Source organism: Symsagittifera roscoffensis, chromosome 7 (assembly GCF_963678635.1).
Source record: "Symsagittifera roscoffensis chromosome 7, txSymRosc1.1, whole genome shotgun sequence".
Taxonomy (NCBI): Eukaryota; Metazoa; Xenacoelomorpha; order Acoela; family Convolutidae; genus Symsagittifera; species Symsagittifera roscoffensis.
In genome coordinates this window covers 16,676,860-16,702,650 of record NC_087068.1, presented here as the reverse complement: position 1 = coordinate 16,702,650, position 25,791 = coordinate 16,676,860, and the positions used below count along the sequence as shown (strand labels likewise).

Genomic DNA, 25,791 nt, shown 5'->3' with positions numbered 1-25,791 from the left:
GATCAATTGGTTCGCTCGGCACGCGCTTTTTTGTCACTGTGAGTGCTGTAATTGACGTTTTGTCATATAGAACAGAGTTTTGAACGCTCTTTAAATACTCTGGCTTTGTCAACAAACACTGCATTTTGTTTTGTTTTTATCATTTTCTTGAAAACTCCGGCTGTTTTTTTTTATCACACTTGGTCTGAAAGGGTTTCAATCGTAAGTAGCGAGATCGAGAATGGCAACAAATTAATTATAAGTGGCCAAAAGAAAAATCTAGTTGATCTTGTTGATAACGATTTTTAAACAAGGATATGTTTTACAAAATTTCAGGCTATTTTGCCTACATTACCTAATACATGTTAGATTTTTTACGCTATCAAAGGCAACTGGATCTTTCGAATAATTTAAATCAATCTTCATTTCTTCACTGATATTAGACTTTTTTTCTTTTTTGTAGTCTTTATCGTCATCATTGTCTTTGATGGCAAAAATTCGTTTGCTGCGTTTTTCTTGTTTCGATTTGCTTTGTTATGGGTTTGAGAGTTTTCGATCGAGTCTACGAAATTGTTTCTTCATTAGACATATTATTTCTCTTTCATTTTCAAAACAAAAGATTGCTGCTTTTGAGAGTGGTAAAGATGACAGAGGCACGATGTTTGATGAATAACGAAGACATTTTGAAGTTGTGGAATCTTAGTGTATCTACAAACGACCAATTTTGTTTTGGTTATCATCTTATATGCATGCATGACGGAAACATTTAGCATTTTCAAGCTGTCTGCTTGAACAATCAGTTTGTTGTAAGTCTCGAGCCATTATAAAAATTATCTGGTTTGATGTATTCAAATCTACTGTGCTTGTTTATTTATTTTGTTGAATTTATCTATGGTTTACATGAAAAACATTCATATTTTTATGTCGGCCTGATGTAGCTAAGTTGATTTTTTTTGCAGAAACAATTATTAAACAGGCATCATCAATTACAACCAAGCAATCCCGTAAATTATTGACAATTTTAAAGATGGACAATTGTAAAAACTCAATTTCAAGCTTGTGTTTAGCAAAAAAGGAACAGTACTTGGGTTGAGCGCGAAGAAAAAAAATAAAACACCTTGAAATACAAATTTTCTTCGAGAGTAATTTTCGGAAAATCGAGTCAGTTCTTCCTGATCTTGAGGCGCCCGACCTTAACAAAAATAGACAAGCTTTTATGAATTGTTCATTGTCAGAATTACTTTATAAAACTCAACTGGTAGCTGTGTGATGTGTACTTCTTTATATTGCCGGCGAATCAATTTTTAGCCTGTTCTTCGAACTTTCTTTCCACAACCAGCTGAAGAAATATCGGAAAAAAGTTGAACTAGCAAGCAGGAGCTCACAAATTGAAATTTGAATGAATTTATACTATATTAAAAGAAGATTATTTGTTGTGAAAGCATGCGAGTCAAGCAACTCTTTAAAAAATGACATTTTATTTATACCAAATTGGAAACGTCACCATTGATAACTGTGGTTAAAATCATACGTGCAATATAAAAACTAAAAAACCACACAAGGTCAAGTTTGAGCCTTGTTTTGGGACGCCTGTAATCAGTTCTACGACCTGGTTGAAATTTTCAGCCAAATTGAAATTGTTATCAATGTCTGTCCGCACAATCGTTTTAAAAACTCGTTCAAAAGCGTACAAATCTTTTTACCTAATTCGCCCAAAACTTTTCAATTTTGTGATTCTGTAATATTCAAATGTATAAAGTATAAATGCGGAGAAAAAACACCGACCGCACTGATTGGTTTGGCAAAAATCTTTAGCCGACTTCTAAAAAGGCCGAACTTTCAGCTGATGTAAAGGTGGTCTTTTTTCCTAGATCTTCTGTGCTTTTTTCTGGTGGCGATAAGATTTTGCAGCTTATTCGAATAGTTAATTAAATAGTCGATGTCTTTGTATAATTCATGTTTCTTATAAATTGGCTTCAAATTGTGAAAAAAAAATTAAGATGGAATGAAAATTGATTGGCTATTTCTTAGCCAATCAGATTAAAGCAAGATAAACTCAAATAAAATATAGAATTTTGGTCGGAATAAAAAAAAGACTCAAAACCTCGACCAAGCATTCATCTTTTCTATTCAACTCTTCATATGGGGCTTAGGAAATTAGGCGACAAGAAAACTAGACAATCAGAAAAAACGAAGTTCAGACAATAAGCTGCGTGAAATTTGTTTACAGACTTAAGTTATCTTTTGGCTGAGTAAACACTGGTTGTCCAATTTAGACAATAACTTGCGAGCAAATTGCGTGAAATTTGTTTACAGACTTAAATTAAATTTTGGCTGAGTCAATACTGGTTGTCTGTAAATTCCGTTTTTTTACGGTCGTCTAATTTCCTAGGCCCCGATTTAATCGAATCATTGTTGCAGCATCAAAATATTACTCAATTGATTATGTAATTTGTGACCAGAGCTGTATATAATCAGACTAATTTTAAAATACTGTTTTTATCAGTGCAACGCTCTGAGCGTTCCGGCGGATTTAGGAAAGAGGGGAGAGTGTTAAGTAGACTAAATCAGCGATTTTTTTACCACAAGAATGCAGCAAAATTCAATTTTGAAACTAAAAAAATCGAGAACTAATTTAATTTGTTTTCATTAGGTGTGACACATTTTAAATATATACCACTGGAGGAAAATTGTTGTTAAGTAAATCCGTTCAGACTGCCTTTAAAACCATTGAAGAAGGTTTTTGTATAAGAAAAGTTGATTAAATTATAAAAATTTAAAAGAGCTTACTGGTTTGTCTTAAGTCCTTGAGTCATCTTCACGTTCAAAATAACTAAACGCTGACGCGTTTACATGAAATAAATTAACGTTAACTGTCCTGGAAAATCGAAAAATTTCAAACTCATAAAAATTTGATCGCACGAAAAAATTACTGCAGGTTAAAAAAATTGTCACTCTTTTATCGAAAAATGAGGAGTATGAATATAGTATGAATAGAGATGGGGGGTTGTCATCTTTAGGTATAGATCATAATGGTCACAATGTATTACATAACAGCAAACCATAGTCGTCGTGTAAAACATGACAAACAAGAGCCCCGTGTATTATATTACAACCATTAGTCCTGATGTGTTAACTGATCTGCAATGTTCCTTATGTAATCAGTGCAATTGTCCTCATATAATAAACGACGCTTAAAGAACCATAAAGTTAATTTTTTTCACAAAAGTTACAGTTGTCACTACAGTTCGGCTTAACGTGAGTTGTGCTGTCCTAACTCTTTCGAACTTTCTTTCCACATCCAGCTGAAGAAATATCTGAAAAAAGCTGAACTAGCAAGCAGGAGCTCACAAATTGAAATTTGAATGAATTTATACTATATTATAAGAAGATTAATTGTTGTGAAAGCATACGAGTCAAGCAACTCTTTAAAAAATGGCATTTTATTTATACCAAATTGGAAACGTCACCATTGAAAACTGTGGTTAAAATCATACGTGCAATATAAAAACTAAAAAACCACACAAGGTCAAGTTTGAGCCTTGTTTTGGGACGCCTGTAATCAGTTCTACGACCTAGTTGAAATTTTCGTTTATTCAATGATAAATGTTACGGTAATCAAACAGATGGAGACCGTGAGGACCTGCAAAGAATAAGAAAAGTTTTCTGTCCAATCGCAGTCCAATTTTCACTGTCATGGAGACATTGTTTATGATGTGAGGTGGAAAGTTGTCGGCCGCGAAACTTTTACTCCAGATGTTAACAGATCTGAATGAGATCTTGCAACTGTTTTCACCCATTTTCAGACTGCAGAAATTGGAAGAACATTCTCTGTGACTTTGCAGTCGGACGCAAAAAAAATGGTTTAACGGATACCCCAAACAAATATTTTGCTGTTTGCTGTCGAAAAATCTGAGAACCGACAGTCGAGTGAAATTGAGCTGTTAGTATGTTCTGGATTCAAAAATTCATTGATGGAAAAAGTGAGCTGTGTGCTAGTGAAATATAAGCACGTATCAAAACGCTGCTGATAGATATCCAAAAAGATTTCATACTCGCAGTGCAACAAAAGCCGGCGGTGATAGTGTACTGAAAAAGAGACGCTAATGAGTTTTTGTAAAAACAGATGTACTTGCTATTGCAAATTGTTCGTTCTGAAAGTATTCTCATCCATTCCCAATCTTTTATATAAAAAGTGTTAGTTCGTTTTGTTCCAGGAAACGCAATTTAAAAAAAAAAATTCACACCAATTGTTAACCATAACCTTTCTTAGTGTTCCCAGCTGCACTGACCAGCTAATGCGAAAAAAATTAATACTTTTTTGACAGGAAGATTCTGCAAAACATTTGAGTGAAAATGATTCAAAGCCAGAGGGTTCATTGTCAGCCACAGTCATTTTTCTAACATTTAGGTTGGGTACAAAATTTTGTAACTACTACTGCTTCGCATCAACCTCAAATTTAATCAGTAAGTTTTTTCGAAAGGTTCTATACGAAATTCTGAGGTTAAGGCAACTCAATACATTTGTCAGGTAAAAAAATATCAACTCCTGCGGGGCCAAAAAAGCAATTTTCTCTCGATTCACGACCAGCCCTAGGTTGAGATTTAAATTTGGAGCCATGAGCCACAAATCATTGTTCCCGTTCAATTTTGCGCGCAAAAGTACTTTTGGTAAGTGAAAGTTTGAATCCATACGCAGAGATTTTACACTAGAAAAATAAGAATACAAGGAGTTGTTCATGAGCAACGTCGAATCAGACACAGCGATTTCAGTAATGTTGCAGCTAAAATCAGATCCGTTTGCCTATATTACTTTGCATCGTTTTTGCAAGGAGAATTTTTAGTTGTCAATAAATCGATTGCGTTAACCGATGATTTCAAATTCAGGTATTGGTCCAAAAAGTAAAAAGACTGGGCCAACCTTTTGCTATAAAATTTTTAAAAATTTATCAACAAATCTTGTTTTTCAAAACAATTCAAAAAGCTATGGTTGGTTCCATTAAGTAAAAAATTAGTAATGTTTTTATCATTAAGGAAAACATCGGCTCAAGGAAAACGTCGGCTCAACTACCGGCTGGTCTGATTTGTCTTCAGATTTTGATTACACAGAAAAAGTGAATAACTTTTGAAGCCTAGACGATGGAATTTTATTTTATATCCATAGTTTCATTGCTGCGTGCAGCACCGCTTTTAAGGCGTCTAAATCAATAACTTGTTTTTACTTCTCTAATGGTTTGGTTTTGTATAATGTTTAGTAGACAAAAATTAGACCTGTCCCAGTGTTTATGTTGTATGAGAATTGAGAGAAGTACATTTTGTTTCCCTTAAAAGATGCATCGAAGGAGGGTATTGTTTTGTATACAAAGTTATATTTACAATTCTCGTCAAGTTCTGCATTGAATTCTAAGAAAACGATTTTTGAGGACCTGGTGAAAGAAATTTTTTCATTTGCTCTAATACAACTGTTCATATCATCTAAGAAAAACTGAGGACTTTCATCGAGTAATTTTGTCATTGAGATTTAATTTTAACTCATTGTCAGTTGTTCTAATAATTTTTTTTTGAAAACTGTTTTTTGATTGCCAGCTTTGGTTTTACTGGCTATACTTAAATTTCTCGAAAACACCTTATTTGTAGATTAACTTTCTTCTAGTTCGTTAACAAAATACTTTCTCCGAGAAAAACTGTCTAACCTCCTTGCTCGTTAAAAAAGTCTAAACAGGCTTAAGAACTTTTTGCAGTATGCAGTTTAAATCAAATGCACATTCAATTCACTTTTACCAGTTTTGCTTGTATTTTGACTCGTTTCCAGTCAAACTAAGTGCTTCGTCATAAAAATTTTCCTATTCCTCTCTTCTGCCATTCACTGTATGTAGGAGGACTTATAGTAGGGTTAGAGTTTTCTACAATAGTATTGTCTGTAAATTTTTTCAAAACATTTCCTGAAGGCGATTCAGTTTTCGCCAATAAAAGGTTATTGACGCTATTTTAGTCGCCAACATAAAGTTTTGTTTTTCGTTCAATTTTTGTTGAACGGTTTGCTATTAATGAAACTAAAGCAGACACATGCTTTCTTGTGGCCTTATTTGGAGTTAATTTTGTTACTCTACTCCCAAATGAGTTGATCGTCCTTTTAGAGCTTTGTAATTTCTCGGCAAACTATAGTTCCATTAAAATCTATGCCCGATTTTAAAAAATGAGCGATCAATTGGTTCGCTCGGCACGCGCTTTTTTGTCACTGTGAGTGCTGTAATTGACGTTTTGTCATATAGAACAGAGTTTTGAACGCTCTTTAAATACTCTGGCTTTGTCAACAAACACTGCATTTTGTTTTGTTTTTATCATTTTCTTGAAAACTCCGGCTGTTTTTTTTTATCACACTTGGTCTGAAAGGGTTTCAATCGTAAGTAGCGAGATCGAGAATGGCAACAAATTAATTATAAGTGGCCAAAAGAAAAATCTAGTTGATCTTGTTGATAACGATTTTTAAACAAGGATATGTTTTACAAAATTTCAGGCTATTTTGCCTACATTACCTAATACATGTTAGATTTTTTACGCTATCAAAGGCAACTGGATCTTTCGAATAATTTAAATCAATCTTCATTTCTTCACTGATATTAGACTTTTTTTCTTTTTTGTAGTCTTTATCGTCATCATTGTCTTTGATGGCAAAAATTCGTTTGCTGCGTTTTTCTTGTTTCGATTTGCTTTGTTATGGGTTTGAGAGTTTTCGATCGAGTCTACGAAATTGTTTCTTCATTAGACATATTATTTCTCTTTCATTTTCAAAACAAAAGATTGCTGCTTTTGAGAGTGGTAAAGATGACAGAGGCACGATGTTTGATGAATAACGAAGACATTTTGAAGTTGTGGAATCTTAGTGTATCTACAAACGACCAATTTTGTTTTGGTTATCATCTTATATGCATGCATGACGGAAACATTTAGCATTTTCAAGCTGTCTGCTTGAACAATCAGTTTGTTGTAAGTCTCGAGCCATTATAAAAATTATCTGGTTTGATGTATTCAAATCTACTGTGCTTGTTTATTTATTTTGTTGAATTTATCTATGGTTTACATGAAAAACATTCATATTTTTATGTCGGCCTGATGTAGCTAAGTTGATTTTTTTTGCAGAAACAATTATTAAACAGGCATCATCAATTACAACCAAGCAATCCCGTAAATTATTGACAATTTTAAAGATGGACAATTGTAAAAACTCAATTTCAAGCTTGTGTTTAGCAAAAAAGGAACAGTACTTGGGTTGAGCGCGAAGAAAAAAAATAAAACACCTTGAAATACAAATTTTCTTCGAGAGTAATTTTCGGAAAATCGAGTCAGTTCTTCCTGATCTTGAGGCGCCCGACCTTAACAAAATAGACAAGCTTTTATGAATTGTTCATTGTCAGAATTACTTTATAAAACTCAACTGGTAGCTGTGTGATGTGTACTTCTTTATATTGCCGGCGAATCAATTTTTAGCATGTTCTTCGAACTTTCTTTCCACAACCAGCTGAAGAAATATCGGAAAAAAGTTGAACTAGCAAGCAGGAGCTCACAAATTGAAATTTGAATGAATTTATACTAAATTAAAAGAAGATTATTTGTTGTGAAAGCATGCGAGTCAAGCAACTCTTTAAAAAATGACATTTTATTTATACCAAATTGGAAACGTCACCATTGAGAACTGTGGTTAAAATCATACGTGCAATATAAAAACTAAAAAACCACACAAGGTCAAGTTTGAGCCTTGTTTTGGGACGCCTGTAATCAGTTCTACGACCTGGTTGAAATTTTCGTTTATTCAATGATAAATGTTACGGTAATCAAACAGATGGAGACCGTGAGGACCTGCAAAGAATAAGAAAAGTTTTCTGTCCAATCGCAGTCCATTTTTCACTGTCATGGAGACATTGTTTATGATGTGAGGTGGAAAGTTGTCGGCCGCGAAACTTTTACTCCAGATGTTAACAGATCTGAATGAGATCTTGCAACTGTTTTCACCCATTTTCAGACTGCAGAAATTGGAAGAACATTCTCTGTGACTTTGCAGTCGGACGCAAAAAAAATGGTTTAACGGATACCCCAAACAAATATTTTGCTGTTTGCTGTCGAAAAATCTGAGAACCGACAGTCGAGTGAAATTGAGCTGTTAGTATGTTCTGGATTCAAAAATTCATTGATGGAAAAAGTGAGCTGTGTGCTAGTGAAATATAAGCACGTATCAAAACGCTGCTGATAGATATCCAAAAAGATTTCATACTCGCAGTGCAACAAAAGCCGGCGGTGATAGTGTACTGAAAAAGAGACGCTAATGAGTTTTTGTAAAAACAGATGTACTTGCTATTGCAAATTGTTCGTTCTGAAAGTATTCTCATCCATTCCCAATCTTTTATATAAAAAGTGTTAGTTCGTTTTGTTCCAGGAAACGCAATTTAAAAAAAAAAATTTCACACCAATTGTTAACCATAACCTTTCTTAGTGTTCCCAGCTGCACTGACCAGCTAATGCGAAAAAAATTAATACTTTTTTGACAGGAAGATTCTGCAAAACATTTGAGTGAAAATGATTCAAAGCCAGAGGGTTCATTGTCAGCCACAGTCATTTTTCTAACATTTAGGTTGGGTACAAAATTTTGTAACTACTACTGCTTCGCATCAACCTCAAATTTAATCAGTAAGTTTTTTCGAAAGGTTCTATACGAAATTCTGAGGTTAAGGCAACTCAATACATTTGTCAGGTAAAAAAATATCAACTCCTGCGGGGCCATAAAAGCAATTTTCTCTCGATTCACGACCAGCCCTAGGTTGAGATTTAAATTTGGAGCCATGAGCCACAAATCATTGTTCCCGTTCAATTTTGCGCGCGAAAGTACTTTTGGTAAGTGAAAGTTTGAATCCATACGCAGAGATTTTACTCTAGAAAAATAAGAATACAAGGAGTTGTTCATGAGCAACGTCGAATCAGACACAGCGATTAAATGTTGCAGCTAAAATGTTGCAGCTAAAATCAGATCCGTTTGCCTAAGTTACTTTGCATCGTTTTTGCAAAGAGAATTTTTAGTTGTCAATAAATCGATTGCGTTAACCGATGATTTCAAATTCAGGTATTGGTCCAAAAAGTAAAAAGACTGGGCCAACCTTTTGCTATAAAATTTTTAAAAATTTATCAACAAATCTTGTTTTTCAAAACAATTCAAAGAGCTATGGTTGGTTCCATTAAGTAAAAAATTAGTAATGTTTTTATCATTAAGGAAAACATCGGCTCAACTACCGGCTGTTCTGCTTTGTCTTCAGATTTTGATTACACAGAAAAAGTGAATAACTTTTTGAAGTCTAGACGATGGATTTTTTTTTATGTCCATAGTTTCATTGCTGCGTGCAGCACCGCTTTTAAGGCGTCTAAATCAATAACTTGTTTTTACTTCTCTAATGGTTTGGTTTTGATAATGTTTAGTAGACAAAATTAGACCTGTCCCAGTGGTTATGTTGTATGAGAATTGAGAGAAGTACATTTTGTTTCCCTTAGAAGATGCGTCGAAGGAGGGTATTGTTTTGTATACAAAGTTATATTCACAATTCTCGTCAAGTTCTGCATTGAAACTAAGAAAAAGATTTTTGAGGACCTGGGGAAAGAAATTTTTTCATTTGCTCTAATACAACTGTTCATATCATCTAAGAAATGCTGAGGACTTTCATCGAGTAATTTTGTCATTGAGATTTAATTTTAACTCATTGTCAGTTGTTCTAATAATTTTTTTTTGAAAACTGTTTTTTGATTGCCAGCCTTGGTTTTACTGGCTATACTTAAAATTCTCGAAAACACCTTATTTGTAGATTAAACTTCTTCTAGTTCGTTAACAAAATATTTTCTCCGAGAAAAACTGTCTAACCTCCTTGCTCGTTAAAAAAAGTCTAAACAGGCTAAAGAACTTTTTGCAGTATGCAGTTTAAATCAAATGCACATTCAATTCACTTTTACCAATTTTGCTTAAATTTTGACTAGTTTCCAGTCCAACTAAGTGCTTCGTCATAAAAATTTTCTTATTCCTCTCTTCTGCCATTCACTGTATGTAGGAGGACTTATAGTAGGGTTAGAATTTTCTACAATAGAATTGTCTGTAAGTTTTTTCAAAACATTTCTTGAAGGCAAATAAATTTTCGCCAATAAAAGGTTATTGTCGCTATTTTATTCGCCAACATAAAGTTTTATTTTTCGTTCAAGTTTTCTTGAATGGTTTGCTTTTAATGAAACTAAAGCAGACCCATGCTTTCTTGTGACCTTATTTGGAGTTAATTTTGTTACTCTACTCCCAAATGAGTTGATCGTCCATTTAGAGCTTTGTAATTTCTCGGCAAACTATAGTTCCATTAAAATCTATGCCCGATTTTAAAAAATGAGCGATCAATTGGTTCGCTCGGCACGCGCTTTTTTGTCACTGTGAGTGCTGTAATTGACGTTTTGTCATTTAGAACAGAGTTTTGAACGCTCTTTAAATACTCTGGCTTTGTCAACAAACACTGCAGGTTGTTTTGTTTTTATCATTTTCTTGAAAACTCCGGCTGTTTTTTTTATCACACTTGGTCTGAAGGGTTTCAATCGTAAGTAGCGAGATCGAGAATGGCAACAAATTAATTATAAGTGGCCAAAAGAAAAATCTAGTTGATCTTGTTGATAACGATTTTCAAACAAGGATATGTTTTACAAAATTTCAGGCTATCTTGCCTGCATTACCTAATACATGTTAGATTTTTTACGCTATCAAAGGCAACTGGATCTTTCGAATAATTTAAATCAATCTTCATTTCTTCACTGATATTAGACTTTTTTTCTTTTTTGTAGTCTTTATCGTCATCATTGTCTTTGATGGCAAAAATTCGTTTGCTGCGTTTTTCTTGTTTCGATTTGCTTTGTTATGGGTTTGAGAGTTTTCGATCGAGTCTATGAAATTGTTTCTTCGTTAGACATATTATTTCTCTTTCATTTTCAAAACAAAAGATTGCTGCTTTTGAGAGTGGTAAAGATGACAGGCACGATGTTTGATGAATAACGAAGACATTTTGAAGTTGTGGAATCTTAGTGTATCTACAAACGACCAATTTTGTTTTGATTATCATCTTATATGCATGCATGACGGAAACATTTAGCATTTTCAAGCTGTCTGCTTGAACAATCAGTTTGTTGTAAGTCTCGAGCCATTATAAAAATTATCTGGTTTGATGTATTCAAATCTACTGTGCTTGTTTGTTTATTTTGCTGAATTTATCTATGGTTTACATGAAAAACATTCATATTTTTATGTCGGCCTGATGTAGCTAAGTTGATTTCTTTTGCAGAAACAATTATTAAACAGGCATCATCAATTACAATCAAGCAATCCCGTAAATTATTGACAATTTTAAAGATGGACAATTGTAAAAACTCAATTTCAAGCTTGTGTTTAGCAAAAAAGGAACAGTACTTGGGTTGAGCGCGAAGAAAAAAAATAAAATACCTTGAAATACAAATTTTCTTCGAGAGTAACTTTCGGAAAATCGAGTCAGTTCTTCCTGATCTTGAGGCGCCCGACCTTAACAAAAATAGACAAGCTTTTATGAATTGTTCATTGTCAGAATTACTTTATAAAACTCAACTGGTAGCTGTGTGATGTGTACTTCTTTATATTGCCGGCGAATCAATTTTTAGCCTGTTCTTCATATCAAACGAATAATTATATTTTGCATTCCTCACTCAATTGAACAATTAAAATTTGAAATTTAATAACTTGGTTTAAAAAAAAAATTTGATTTTTTTTTCTGCAAGAAGAGCAGGACAGGAAATACGAAGGTTACTTGAATTATAATTAATTCTTCAATTTTATCAATTTTCACTCAAAGTGTTAGCTCAGCTGGAAGTTAATCATCATGCATATGAACTTGTCTTTTCTCTCGCAACCTTCCTTCTTGCTGATTTGTTCATAAAAAATCCTCAGGCTCAAGTTTTGTACAGGTGAAAGTAGTCAACAAGTTTACATAAAACTTCTGTAGGCTATCGGTTTCAATATTGCTTAGTGTAACTAGCTTGAACTTTTGCGGGAGAGGTTGTTCCTGTTAAACTTTTATACTTGTCCGCTTCAGAGTAACTTGAATTCTTGGTGTTAATTTAATTTCAGGATTCGGCATCCTGAAATTTAATTTCATTAATAAGGCATAAACCATCAAATTTAACTACAATTTTGTCTGCAGACTAGGATAGTAGGTTTTGCAAACAATTGAAAAAAAATTCGGATCAATTTTGGGTACAACTTTTTAGTAATTGATGCGAGAATTTTCAACTGTTTGTCGCGAACGGGATTTTTTTTCAAAGTAAGCCTCCATATGGTCTTTTTTTGAGTAAAACGAACTGCATTTCAGTATCAGCAGCTAAATACAAACAAATAGTTAAAAATTTGAATTTGACGGATTTACTGAAAAATTAAGTTGTACGTTGATGGTATTTCATGTATTTTTTTCAAATCGATGAAAAAAAAAATACTTATCGAACTCATACCGTATAACAAAAGAGTGAAAGAGAAATTTCAATTAAAAGTTAGCTTTCTCTTCAACAATAAACTTCACAAATATAACATCAGTCAGAGCACCAAATTTTCCCTGTCTACCTAGCATTGTTATCATAACTTGGAAAAAGTATCAGACTGGTGTTCATTATACAAATTTTTAAATTTTCTGAAATCTTTTTTTTTGTGGAGTTACTCTGTATTTTTTTTGGAAATGTTTCTGCAATTTTCTTTGAACCTGCAGCCGAGCTTCTTTTTGATTTGCTTGCCATTGATGATGCAGCAAAAACTTCGTTATGTCCCCTAACATCGAAGTATTTTTTACTGATGTTACGATTTGGTGAAAATTGTTTACTAGATAATGTTGCAGAGAGCCAAAAATTATTAAAAGGTTTCTTGATTGCAGTCACATTTAACATTTAACAAATCAAGATCCGCAGCAAGAGCAAGTTGAAACTAATTTGTGCTCGCAAATAGTTCAAAATTTTTGACATCTTTAGCAGGAGAAATTAAATTTTTCAAACGACTAGAACACTGAAGTTTTTTTGAAAGTAAAAAATTTGTTTGAATTGCTCTTCTAAATCTATTTAAAAAAAGATATTTGAATGTTTTCTTTTCTCATTTTATATTGACAAACGCAATATTCAGCTTCAAAGTGATTTCCCAAAAATTAGTTTTTGCACGGAAATAAATTGGGATTTTTTTTCAAGAAAAACCATATTAGAAGTTTGATTGAAAGTTTTTGATTAATTAGGTAACACAACTGCGAGCGTAGTTTCTGCCATTGTGAACTTAAAACACCAATTTGCGTTTTGCTTCAACTCGTTAGATTGTTTTTCAAGCAAAATTGATATTTTTGGCACTTTTACTTTTAGACAGAGTGTTGCTCTTGCTTTCATTGTTGTCAGGTAGTTTGTTTGTTTTCGCTCGGATTTTGGTTCCTGATTTCAGTTATTTTGAATTTTCGTCATTGATTAGGGAAAGTCTCTACACACCTTTGCATCCAGTTGCTTTTAAAAAAATTTCAAAAACTCGTTTGTAACAGTTCGATCATATGATTTCAATGTAGCACATACCTCTTTTACTCTTTTAAAATGGTAATCGCCAATTTTTGTTTATTTACAGTTGCTGTGGTGATTGCTTTTGTACCATTCATTGTTAAACAAAAAAAGTTTCAAAGTAAATTGACTTCAAAATTGATCAGTAAGAAAGAATTTCAACTGAACGTAATGCTTTACCAAAGCAAGCATTGTATAAATTTCAACATTTGAAAGCATGACTTCAAATCGCAATTGTATTTCAATGCAATTGGGATCAAAGCAATTAGTGTTTTCAGTAAAAGCAACTGATAAGGAAGTTAGTGGACGTCAAGGAACACAATGCAGATCTGAATAGGGTTGTAAGACTTTTAAGTAATTCTTGAATAATTCAAGAATGTTTTTTTTTGCAGATTTTATTTCAGATCATTTTGTTATTCATAGCTATTTCAGACCTGAAATAAATCTGTATTAGATATAGATTTCAGTTCTGAGTTTTTGTGGTTGTTTTGGATCTGACAAAAAGCAATAACATGTGAAAACTAGTAAGTCAGAAATTTATTTGCATTCATTTCAGCATGAATACATATATGGACCTCAGTTATCAATCGGTTTGAGTAAAAATGAGAAATAGTTATTGGCTGTATGCAAAAAAAAACTTTTAAATTGATTCGCCATAAGCATGGGAAAAATTGTGGAAAAAATTGAATAAGAACATATTTTTTCATCAAGATCTTTGGTCGGAACGTACAATAATTCATCCGCTGCAATTTTTTGTGTTTGTTCTGATCTCTACGGAAAAGCTCAGAAAGCAGCAAATCATCTGGACTTATAGAGGATACTTTTAAAGCTAAGGATAGTTTTAAAGCTCAATTTTTTTAAATAATTTTTAGCTTGAGCGTTTCACATTCACCTTGATCAATGATAATTTACGTGGAAATCTTTCGATTGCTCAAAAGGTTTGAGCTATGTATACATCAGAATGAAATTTAGGACAGTTTTCTAATAAATTGAGGAGTATTAAAAAAATATTAAAATTTAAAAAACGGAGTATAGGTTCTACTAAAATAGTTTAACAATCGTACGACCTAATGAGCCGATCATTTCATCTCGGTTTCAATCTTTTGATCACAAAAAGTTTCATTAAACCATCTGCATGTTAAAAAATGACGTTGCTGTTGGTTTTTTTGGAAGCAACCGGTTTGACTTCTGATTTTTCCGTTTGCGGTCTGAAGAAACACTGACTCATCTCGCAATTTCTTCCCGCTGTTCTTTCGCTTCATTCTGCTCCGAGCCACGATTTGACTGACTTCTGTAATCGTCAGAGAAAAAAACACACTTATTTAAAGTCAATTTATACAAGAAGCTCAGCTATGAAGTTCACGACTATCGTATCAGGCTTGAATTTAGTTTTATTGGCTGTACTTATCAAAGCAGAAAGACGTCCACTTCTAGTAAGCAACCATTACTACTAATTCTCACTTGTAATTTATTTTTTTAATGAGTTTCGTTCAAACTATTCAGCTATTCAAAATATGCAATATCTAAAAAAAATGTTGTTCAGATAATACACGTTTTGAAGCCAAACAAAAAAAAACGTGTTTTTTCTTATAATACTGACTACTGAAGAAGTTTTAATTTGTTTGGATAGTTAAAGCACCCTCAAAAGGAAATTTAAGCACCTGTCTGAAAAGGTGATTTTTTTACAGATTCAAAGAAGAACTTATATATTTGAAGCAGCTAAAAGGATTTTCCGTAAGTATAATTTTCATATAAAATAACTTTTTCAGTATACGATTTCTTATATATCAAATAAATTTATGTTTTCTTAAGACGGAACTAATTACACGACTGCCAACCAAAACCCGCACGTGATAATCGGTACTAGTTCCTCGTATGATCATAACAACAAACCGCTCACCACTTGTGGGGGAGCTTTGATAGACAACAATCTGGTGATGACAGCTGCTGTTTGTTTCTTGGATGCGTGGAAACCAGAAGATAACCCTCCGCAACTGGTAGATCCTGATACCCTAAAGGCCAAGTACCAAAAGGCGGAAGATTTCCAGATGAGATTGGGTTAGAAGAGAAGGTTTTATCAAAACGAAATGTGGCATTTCAAATTTAAAATATTTTTTACTCAATTTTTTTAAGTTTTTGTAGAATTTTGATATTTTGAGCAATATCAATTTTTGTACTACCTCATTGTTTAATTTTAGCCTTCAGACCCATTTCAAATCACACCAATGATATACTAGAAGAGCTAATACAGTCATATTTGTTAAATATAAAAAAAATCAATGCATTCTTTGTCAAAAATACAAAGTAAACATTTTAGAGCCTTTTAACCTTCAGTTTGAACTAGCTCTTACATCATATTTTAAAATAATTCATGGCGTCAAACTGTAAAAAAAGAGTTGATTGTAGAAAAAAAGTAGTCGCTCTTCGCTAAGTTTTGCGCCGCTTCTTTAGCTTAAATTGAGTTTCAATAGCAAAAAATCAGACCAATGATTCTTCACATTGAAACTGCTTGTTTATGATAAAAAAGCAGTTTGACTAAAACTGTAAAACTGCTTTATTGTTCCCATTTTCGAAGAAAGCGGATAATCTATGTTGGCGTGGTTTTTTGATGCAGTCAGTTCGTCGATCGAAATAGTTTTTAACAAGAAATTTTTATGCGCGATGAAGATATCGACTCCTTAAAATTTGAAAACATATTTTACCTCCGATCAACTTTTGCAAAATTTTGGGAGTTTGAAAATTGGGCTCTCTTTCCTTATCCCCCGCCCCCCCCCCCCCCCCCCCTGCAGTTTCTTAAATGTAAATTTGTTGATGACATTGTCCGATTGTAATAAAAATTTACATAAGGCCACGAGAAACATATTTGGTCTTCATATTCAACCTCGTAAATCCACTCGTTACACTAATATAATGAAGCTCGTGTGAGGCGGGGGGGGGGAGGTTAAAAGAGCCGAAAATTGCCAATTTGGCCAAAAACTGGACTAATTTATGCTCGTTTTGTAGATTTTATCCACAATTCTGAAAGCGTAACGCGAATTATTTAAACGTGGCCAATTATCCCGCACAACCAAATTGATCCAAAAAGAATTAAAGGATCGGTCGTATTAACTTTCACACTTGATCTTTGATATTATCCAAAACGTATAGTTTTTCATTAATGATCTCTTCCCAAAAACTTCGATATGGATTAAGGGGCAGTCCGAATATTCAGGGCTTTGCCCTGATATAGAAGCAGTCTTGTTATTATACTAAATTTGATATCTTTAGAGCTTTTTTATTACTCATTCGGTTAGAAAACATTCACGGACGCTACTGTCCAACACCAAGTAAGGCAAGAGCATTGCATATTTTAGCACATTTTTTATCATTAACACTTTTAAGCTGCTGGGTGAAATGACCTTTTTTCACATTAAAATTTTTATTACTGATATCAAATCGGTTGGTGGAATATTATTGCATCGAGCATAATAAAACATGGAAAAATATCCAGCCATCAAATAAAAAAATTTCTGATTTAAGCGAAAGTAGTTGAAAAAGTCAATGACATTTTTCAGACATTTTCAGCTACATTTCACGAAATAATTTGGCGAAAATACTAGCCATTCAAATTCATGATCCTGTATAGGTTTTTCAAACAGCGAAAAAATAGTACAGACATTTGGGTCTTAAGCACTAAATGTTCCAAAATTAATTTTTCTACATCTTTAGCTGAAATTTACGTGATCAATTTTAATTGGATAATTTTAGAGAATCAGAAAGCAACACGGTCAAGCATTTCTATCAATTTTTCCAGTAGATAATAGGATTCGCCGAAAATACAGAAAATGAGAAATTTTCTCAAATAATCTAATTAAATTCAAGTCACTTAAAAGGCTTTGCCCATATGAACAAGTACACTAAAATAGCTTCAACAGAACGAATTTTCTATTTTTTTTGGTCATTTCGGCTAACAAATTAATCTTGTTGAAGTTTAATGAAAATGCTGGACCTGCTTGAATTTAACTGGCTACTTAGCCAATCAGACTCAACGCCATAAGAAAAAAACCAAAACTGAAATTTGTGTGGTCAATTTTATTTGGCTAATTTTAGAGAATCAAAAAACAACACGGTCAGGAATTTTTGTCAATTTTTCCAGCAGAAAAATATTTCGCCGAAAATAGAGAAAATGTGGAACTTCCTCAAATAATCAAATTAAATTCAAGTCACTTGTGAGGCTTTGTCCAGATGAAAGTAAAACTTAATTTATTATGAGTTCGGACTTTTGCGTTTCTGAAAGCTTAAAGGATCTGCTTTTACACACAACAAATTTTCTATTTTACAATTAATTTGGTACTGAGAAAATAATGTGTATGATCTATGCTCTGGACTACCGTACAGACATTGTCAGAGAAAGTTTATGCATTCGCGGTTTTTCTAAGAGCGAAACTTTTGTGGGAAAAATTTGTCGGAGCATAGCAGAGTTTTGCGACTAAAAAGAGCACTAAAAGTTTCTCCTCTGTTTTGGATTTTGCTTAAGAGTCGATGAACGTAGTTCAGACTCTTATATGGGTTGCGATGTTTTTTAATTTTTTCTCAGGAAAAATTTAAAGCAATTTAATCTTTTGCGGTTTGATTTTGTATCTTCAGCTCATTTTTTGTTAAAAACAAGGCAAAGTCCACTTTCGAACAGCAAAATTGTAAAAAATAGCAAAAATGGTAACTGATTTCCAATTTTGAACTTCGAATTTAATTATCAGTTTTCTCAATTATTTTATTTTGGAAATTATTTTAAAATTATTTGTTTATTTTAAACTTTTAAGTCTCTAAGGTTAGTTTTTAAACCCTATATGTATCATATCAACTACGAATGTTCTCACTTTTTTTTTGAATTATATATTTTTAAAAATTTCTTGTCATATAATTTTAATTGTAGAGAATTGAATAAAAATCATTTTGCTTGCGCGGAGGGCAATACAGAGATGATCTTGGGGTATCTTTCAAAAAATTCCGAATATCATCGCCTTATGACAAGTGTCTTCCGCATATGATCATTATGGAAACTTCATAGTAGAGATTGATTGCAGCGCACAAATTTCGCCAATTTTTTTAAATAATTCGGCAAAAGTTAAGGCCTTTAGGGTGGCTGATTTAAAAAGACCAAAAAAAAGTTCACATCCCTGTTAGAAAAATTTTTCCTGGGAATTTTCAAATTCCTGTGAAGTTATGATCTGCAATATCCTCTAGTAGTCCTAAAATCCTCTAAGAACACCATATGTGCATGCTCTGGCTTATGTTATAGAGTGCATCACAAAAAAAATTATGATTTTGCGAGTTTTTGAATGCGAAATTTTTTTCGGGAAAAGTTAGTTTGAGCATAGCAGATTTTTGCAATTAAAAAGGGCATTAAAAGTTTTCCCCTGTTTTGGATTTTGTCTAAGAGTCGATGAACGTAGTTCAGACTTTTATTTAAGTCGCGATATTTTTTATTTTATTTTCTCAGAAAACCTTGAAAGCTTTACAATCAATATGGAAATTTCATTGTGAAGATTGCCTGCAGCGCAAAAATTTTTGCTGAATTTTTAAAGATTTCGGCAATAGCTAAGGCTTTTTGCGTGGTTTATTTAAAAAGATCGAGAAAATAATTCGAAGTTCCCGTTAAAAAAAAATTTTCCGTTAAAACTTAATTTTCTGGGATGTTCTGGTCAGTGCAGTTTAGCATGAGGCTGAATTTTTAAGAGTGATGTTAATATTGAAGACTCTTATATAGGTCTTAGTGATTTTTTTTGTTTTTTCTTTTCAGGAAAAAGTTTCAAATGCTCGCATAACTACTTATGTACATTCATACGTATTAATGCATTTAAGAAATCATTTAGGTATATATGCACTTTTTGATTTAAATTGAAATTCATCTGATGAACGTGAAATAAATAGCACTCTTCAAATACGAACGTGAAAATGGCGCAAAAAATTTTTAACGATTTTTAATTTCGAGAGTGGGAATTTAAATTTTAGATTTCCGGCGGAATTAAAATTTTAAGTGGTGATCCAGTTTTCTCATGTTGGGTTAATTTTATCAAAAAAGCGCCAATCATAAAACTAATCAAAATTTAAAGAGCTGAAAGGGCGTCTGTTTTTTCGTTGAAATTCGAAAGATTTTTTCAAACAATTCAGGGTTTTTTTCAGTTTACTTATTTTTCTTATTGTTTCCAACAGTCAGTTAGCTATGTTTTTTTTAAATTATAAAAAAAAATTTATAGCATAGACCAAATAATCATGAAAAAATCTATAGAAATTATTTTTCCCAATATAGAATGCATTTTTGCTAGCTTAAGCTTGAAAAAGCAAGAAACGTTTTTCTATAGCAAAAAATTTCCTCAGCAGTTTTAAAAATGTACTTCTTTCAAAACAACACAAAAATTTCTCACATTCTATTCTAACGTTTTTGTTTTGATGTGATTTCAATAATGAAAAAAGAAAGAAAGTTTCTCCCACAAAAATCAATTAAAGCATGGGTTTTTTCCCGCAAAACAAAAGCTTAGAAAACAAATACAATCAAAAGTAAGAGTACAGTACGCATATTTGCAACGATTTTATCAAAAGTTTTTTTACTAACAAAAATTAAAAAACCAAAATATTGTGTTATTTTTTTTAAATTTGTTTTTGCAGATTTTTGCGCTTGTTGTTGCCAAGAAAGCGCTAAGAGAAGCTTCAAAAATATTTATCTCAAGTCAAATTAGAAAAATTACAGGCTGCTTATGTTTTACAGGCTTGCTCATTTGCTATATTTTCAAGCCTGCTCAATATAAATTTTTTTCTAGGCTGAAAATTTTCTTAGAAAAATTTTTAATAGGTTTCGAATCACGTCTTCAGGGTTTGCAATATGCTTTATCACTCGGCCCATTTAAACAATTATGTTTGTTACCAGGGACGGATTTAGGGGGGCGGGGGGGGGGACTTGCGGACGCCTTCCCCTTAAGGGATTCGACCCCATGTCGACCCAAAGTGTCCCCCCTTTGGTAATTTTTTTAAAAAAAATTAGGGGGGAGCGCGCGCCGAAAAAACGCGATTTTTTGGTAAACGTCTTTTTGGCCTGTTTTTTTAAAATTTTGCCTGCGGCGCACAAATTTTGGCCAAAATAAGGTCTTTTTAGTGCTTTGGGAGAGCTCACAAAATCAATTTGGTCGACCTAAAAAAAAGTTCGACGAAGTTTTCATTTTTTTTTTTGAAAATCCATCCCCGGAAATGATTTTGCGTGAAAAACAACAAAAAAAGAAAACTAAAACAAACGCGAATAAAGAGATCTTCCCTACTTTCAGTGGTCTGAACAAAAAAAATTAATGCATGAGTTTTTTTGAGCATCTTTATAGGATATTTGTGAAAATGTTTGAACAACGTATTTTCATCAAAAAAGCTTTTTCAATTGCCAGTCATAGAAGCTTTGAGCATTTTTTGGACTTATGGAGCACATTTCTCATACTGGAGCAGCGGTAATGATTAGCATTTTTGTAAACTCGGTATTTTTTAAGTGGACTGCAAATTTTAACGGCCAATCTTGCACTATTTCATTTTTTCAGCTTTAATTTCAGTTTAAAATTGAATTGGTTTTCACATGTCAGTACCTTCTAACAACTATAAGATTTCCAAAGCTTTCGTTATTTTGCTAATACAACTAAATTTGTTGGAATCAATGATTCAATTGTAATTAAAAAAAATTTATGGCCAAACCCACAGAGTCAGAAGAAACTATGGATAATCGCACTTTTTTCTGATTATTTATTTATTTACGCAAAAATAAGAGTCACGGAAACTGTTCATGATGTGTCTTACATAAAATATGCTTTGGGTGGTCATTTGTTTAAGCAATTGCTGAAGATCAGACTCAATGCAAAATCAGGATCAATTTTGAAAAGCAAACTCTGTTTAAACTTAAAATCTCAGCATAGTTTGATCAGAAATTCTATCCAGCTCCGATTTAAAGCTTCTAAAGATTTAGGAAAACGGAATCAAAAAAGAAAAGTTGGATTGATTTGTTCGATTATGTTTTAACTTCAAATTCAAGAACTTTTATTAAGAGTTGATGAATTTAGAGAAGACCCTTTTATATTTGGTGAAAGTTTTTTTAGTTTTTTTTTCCGAAAATTTTTTTTTGGCGTTTTGAAGTTAGTCCACTTTTTGGTAGAAAGGAAGGCAATCTCCACATTCAAATTAAAAAGTGTGGAGGTTGCAAAGTTTTGTTTTTGAAAGTGGGTTATTGTTTCAGACTTCCCAGTGGAAAAAAAAGAAGCCAGTTTTCTCAAATTGGGTTATTTTTTATCAAAACATTGTCAATCATAAATTGTTCTCGAAATTAAATAGGCTGTAAGGCCAAAATGTTTTTGTTTTGAAGTTCGAAAACTGAAGTTTGACACCTAATGACATTTTTTTTCCATTTTTTTGTTTAAATTGTTATTTTTATTTATAACAATTTTTTTGTGTGCGCTTTACAATCCAATTTTAGTTATGTAACCAACTCATTGCTTTTTTCCGAACAATTTGTTGAATTTGTCGCAATCAATCAAATCAGTATCTCTTGTTTCATGCATTAGGTTGTCTATAGACTGTTTAAGCTCAATTAGAATTTGCTCAACAATATTCATATTAGAATTTATTAGAGAATTGCATAGTGTCCGTATTTCAGGTAAATTTTTGTTTTTGTATTCCATATTAGTGATTCGTATGTTAGTTTTTCTTTTATTCATTTGGTATTAAATAATTTGTCTAATTCTTGATTTGAAAGAGATCGTCAACGTCTAGATCGAGGTCAGCCAAAACATACCCGCACCGGAGTTCCATGGATAATAATCAATTATAATGGAAGATTGTTGTCTAAAATGTTGTCATTATAATCCATTTTTTTTGTTGCAAATAAATTTAGTCCACAAAATCGATTATATTGTCATTATTATTGATTTTTTTTGTAAAAACCCAATCCATTAAAATCCCTTATAATGGAGTAGAATCTATTTTAAATCCATTATATTTGAGTATAACGGATTATAATCTCTACATTTCTTTGCAAAAATTTGCAACATTTTTTCGTTAGTCACGGCCTGCTCGCCTCACCCAAGTTTTTCACCATCCACCCCATTTTTTACCCCGTCCACGTTCAGTAAACGGGGGTGGGGGTTAAACTAAGATAGACAGGGGGTAATACTAAGTAAACATTTATAAAACGTAATACGTAGCAACTTCACAAAACAGGAAATGAAATAACTTTGAAAAAAATTATATTATAAAATATTATAATATAAATTTATTATAATGGATTAGAATGATTAAAAAAAATTCTGATTATATCTGGATTATATTCGATTATAAACAATTATAATGGATTATATTGATATAAAAGCACTAGGATTATAATCCATTTCTGATGGATTATAATCGATTATTGTTGTATTTTTTAAGAAACTGACTATAAAATGACAATACAATCGATTATTATCCATGGAACTCCAGCGCGAGAGGTCGAGCACTTCCTTAATTTAATGGGGTATTTTCGTAAATTTGATAAATTTTATTGAGATTTCTTCAAAACTTTGAGATCTAAGGGCTCCCGTGGTGCGAGAACAAAATTGTAGAATTTTTTTCAGATACAGTGTGATAGTTCGATGTTTCTATTGCAAGATAATTGTTTGGACTGCTTCACGAAAGGAATTTAACCCCAATTTTATTTATCGGTCCAGATAATTGACACAGTCGAGACTAAAACATCTTTGGTGGGTCGGCCAATTTTGATCTTAGTATTTCTGTGGTGATAATAGTCAAGACAGTCGAGACTGACTCATTTTTAGTCGGAGGGTCGTATCTCAGCGGGGTCGAGCAAAATCGAGTTTTCTTTGTTTTCATAAAACAACATTACGAGGCCAAACTGTGCACTGGATAGGAGCACAATTTTGTGTCTGTATGTTCCTGGATTCCAGAGACAAGTCTTAAAATATGTTCTAAAATGTAAGTGGATTCCACAAACAAAAGTTCAGTGGATTCCGCATACATATACCTGTAACGTAAATTTTGGATTCCGCAAATTCGCCTATTTTTGGAGCGATTTTGAGCGGTACAATGATTTAGGTATGTGTTTGTGGAATCCAAAACAGCACAGAAGATCAAAGAAAAGTAGCAATGTTGCGGATTCCGCGACAAATCTGATTTTGATGTGTTGCGGATTCCGCTTACAATGCAGAGAATGCACAGTTTGGCCTCGTAATGAACTTTATTCAAACGGATGGAAAAGACCCAAACTAGATGGAGTTGGTCTAAACATACGTCGAATACCACGGCTGCAAAACAAACAATGCTTTTTTTTATTCAATTTTTTTGATTTAATTAATTAAAAATTAACAGGAGAACTGACTTGGGATCCGAATGATGAGTCCGGGACTCGAGAGATCATAGGCGTGGACTCGATACGACACGCAGTCGGCTACAATTGGGTCATCCTCGGAGACGACATCGCGGTGGCGAAGCTGGCGCGAAACGTTACCAAGAATCGAGGTGCGACAGTAGCCCCGGTATGCAAGAAGAACTTGCGCCCAACTGTTGGGTTCGTTTTGGGTTTTGGAGACATGCTGAAACCTGGAACTCAGAATGACACAGTACATGCAGAGAAACTTCAGGTAGATTAACACACAATCTAAACAAATAGAAAACGCACATAAGATAGAGAGATGACAAAACTTACCAGCTATATTTAGAAACAGTGTTGTTCCTAGAGAAGCGTGTTGTGCCTACGAAAACTATTCTGGCTGATGTTTTTCAGGAGCAAAAAAGTCTACTGAGATTTTTTTATGGCATTCATCTTTGAGCTAAGACACTTTTTGAAAAACAGGTCCAAAATATGTAAAAAAAAAGACCTAATAAACAACATATACAGATAGAAAATGGGCAATCAGTCATCGACATTGATAAAACTTGGAAATCGCGATTCAACTTGAAGTATTTGAGATCTATTGTAAGCATTTAAGTTAGTGAACTGTAAAAAGTAACAAGAACTTTTTTAAGGCAGTAAATTGATTTATGATTTGTCAAGCATATTTTTACTGTGCGCTTGATAAATTTTCAGTAAGAAAAAAAATTATTCAAACCCTTGGGGGGGTAGATAATTTGATATATTTTTAGCTTGGACTCGTATTAAAATACTAAGTGGGAGAAAAACTAAGCTCCACAGCAAAATATGACAGGAGAAAAGGAGCTAGAGCTTTATTTCAACTTGTAAACTTGTATAGTTACCAGGACTATAAATAAACTATCAATTGATTCAGGTTCTGATCCAACCACCGGAAATGGGGAAGAAATCTTTTTTTTTGCGGTTGGTTTTAGTTTTTGTCTAATTTTTCTTTAAAAATTAAACTACCTAGTGATATATCCTATTAAAGCCCTTCCAGTCGTGAAGCGAACTGCATTATAAAGTTTTTGAAACGATTTCTCAGTGTCGAGAAAACATAATAAAAAGCATTGCTATTTCGTTCAGTCTTGAGCCAGTATAGCAATCAAAACACATAGCTGAAAAAAAACTAGTGCTTTTCATTATAAGTTTACTAGTTTTTAATAGTCACTCTTGCAGTTTTTCTACCTAATTCACTTGCAAAAACTAACAATAAAATGAGCTAAAATTCAAAAATCTCGGAAGCTTTTTTTCCGTTTTTTTTTGTTTTTTTTTTTAAATTTTATTCTTATTTGTTAGACATCGGTGGTCGGAAAAGCCTGTGCTACTTGTACAGCACCCAGTTATCTTTTTTTTGCAACTTGAGTTTGCCTTATCACTCCTCAAAAAGAAATCAAGCAGAAAAGGCAGTGAAATCACTAAAAACTAAGTTGAAGTAAAAAAAAAAGAGTCAATCAACCCGATGAGGACTTTTTTGGGTCGTGTGTTTTTCATCATTTTGAAAGAAGTTTTGGAATTAATTACGTTCAAATTGATATTTTGTGGTTTTGTTTTTGATTGTTTATAATATCAATTTGTATGCAATAGTTGTGTCATACCGCTACTGCAGTAGCAGTATTTATTATACGTATGTACAGCCAACCTCTGGTGTTAAATCATTATTTTATGGTACGCTCAAGGTCATACATAAGTGATGACACTGAGACTAAGTGAGAGATCAGAGTACTTAACAATGATCTATCTCTCAGTACATAAGAAAACAAAGAAAAGAGAAAATCTAAATTCAATATTCAGAATACAGTATTGAATTC

General features: G+C 32.8%; 1 protein-coding gene across 1 annotated transcript; it reads left to right on the top strand.

Annotated features, from left to right (window-relative positions):
- Positions 1–11,008: 11,008 nt before the first annotated feature.
- Positions 11,009–24,221, top strand: LOC134851918 (chymotrypsin-C-like). The gene is made up of 3 exons (XM_063868194.1): positions 11,009–11,015; positions 15,391–15,636; positions 23,941–24,221. Exons 1-3 carry the CDS (start codon positions 11,009–11,011, stop codon positions 24,219–24,221), a joined length of 534 nt encoding a protein of 177 aa, XP_063724264.1.
- The last annotated feature ends 1,570 nt before the right edge of the window (positions 24,222–25,791 follow it).

Excerpts from the sequence above, each read along its gene's own strand:
- LOC134851918 (XM_063868194.1), top strand. Across the intron at positions 15,637-23,940 it reads AGATTTCCAGATGAGATTGG|GAGAACTGACTTGGGATCCG; the intron begins GTTAGAAGAGAA and ends AAAAATTAACAG.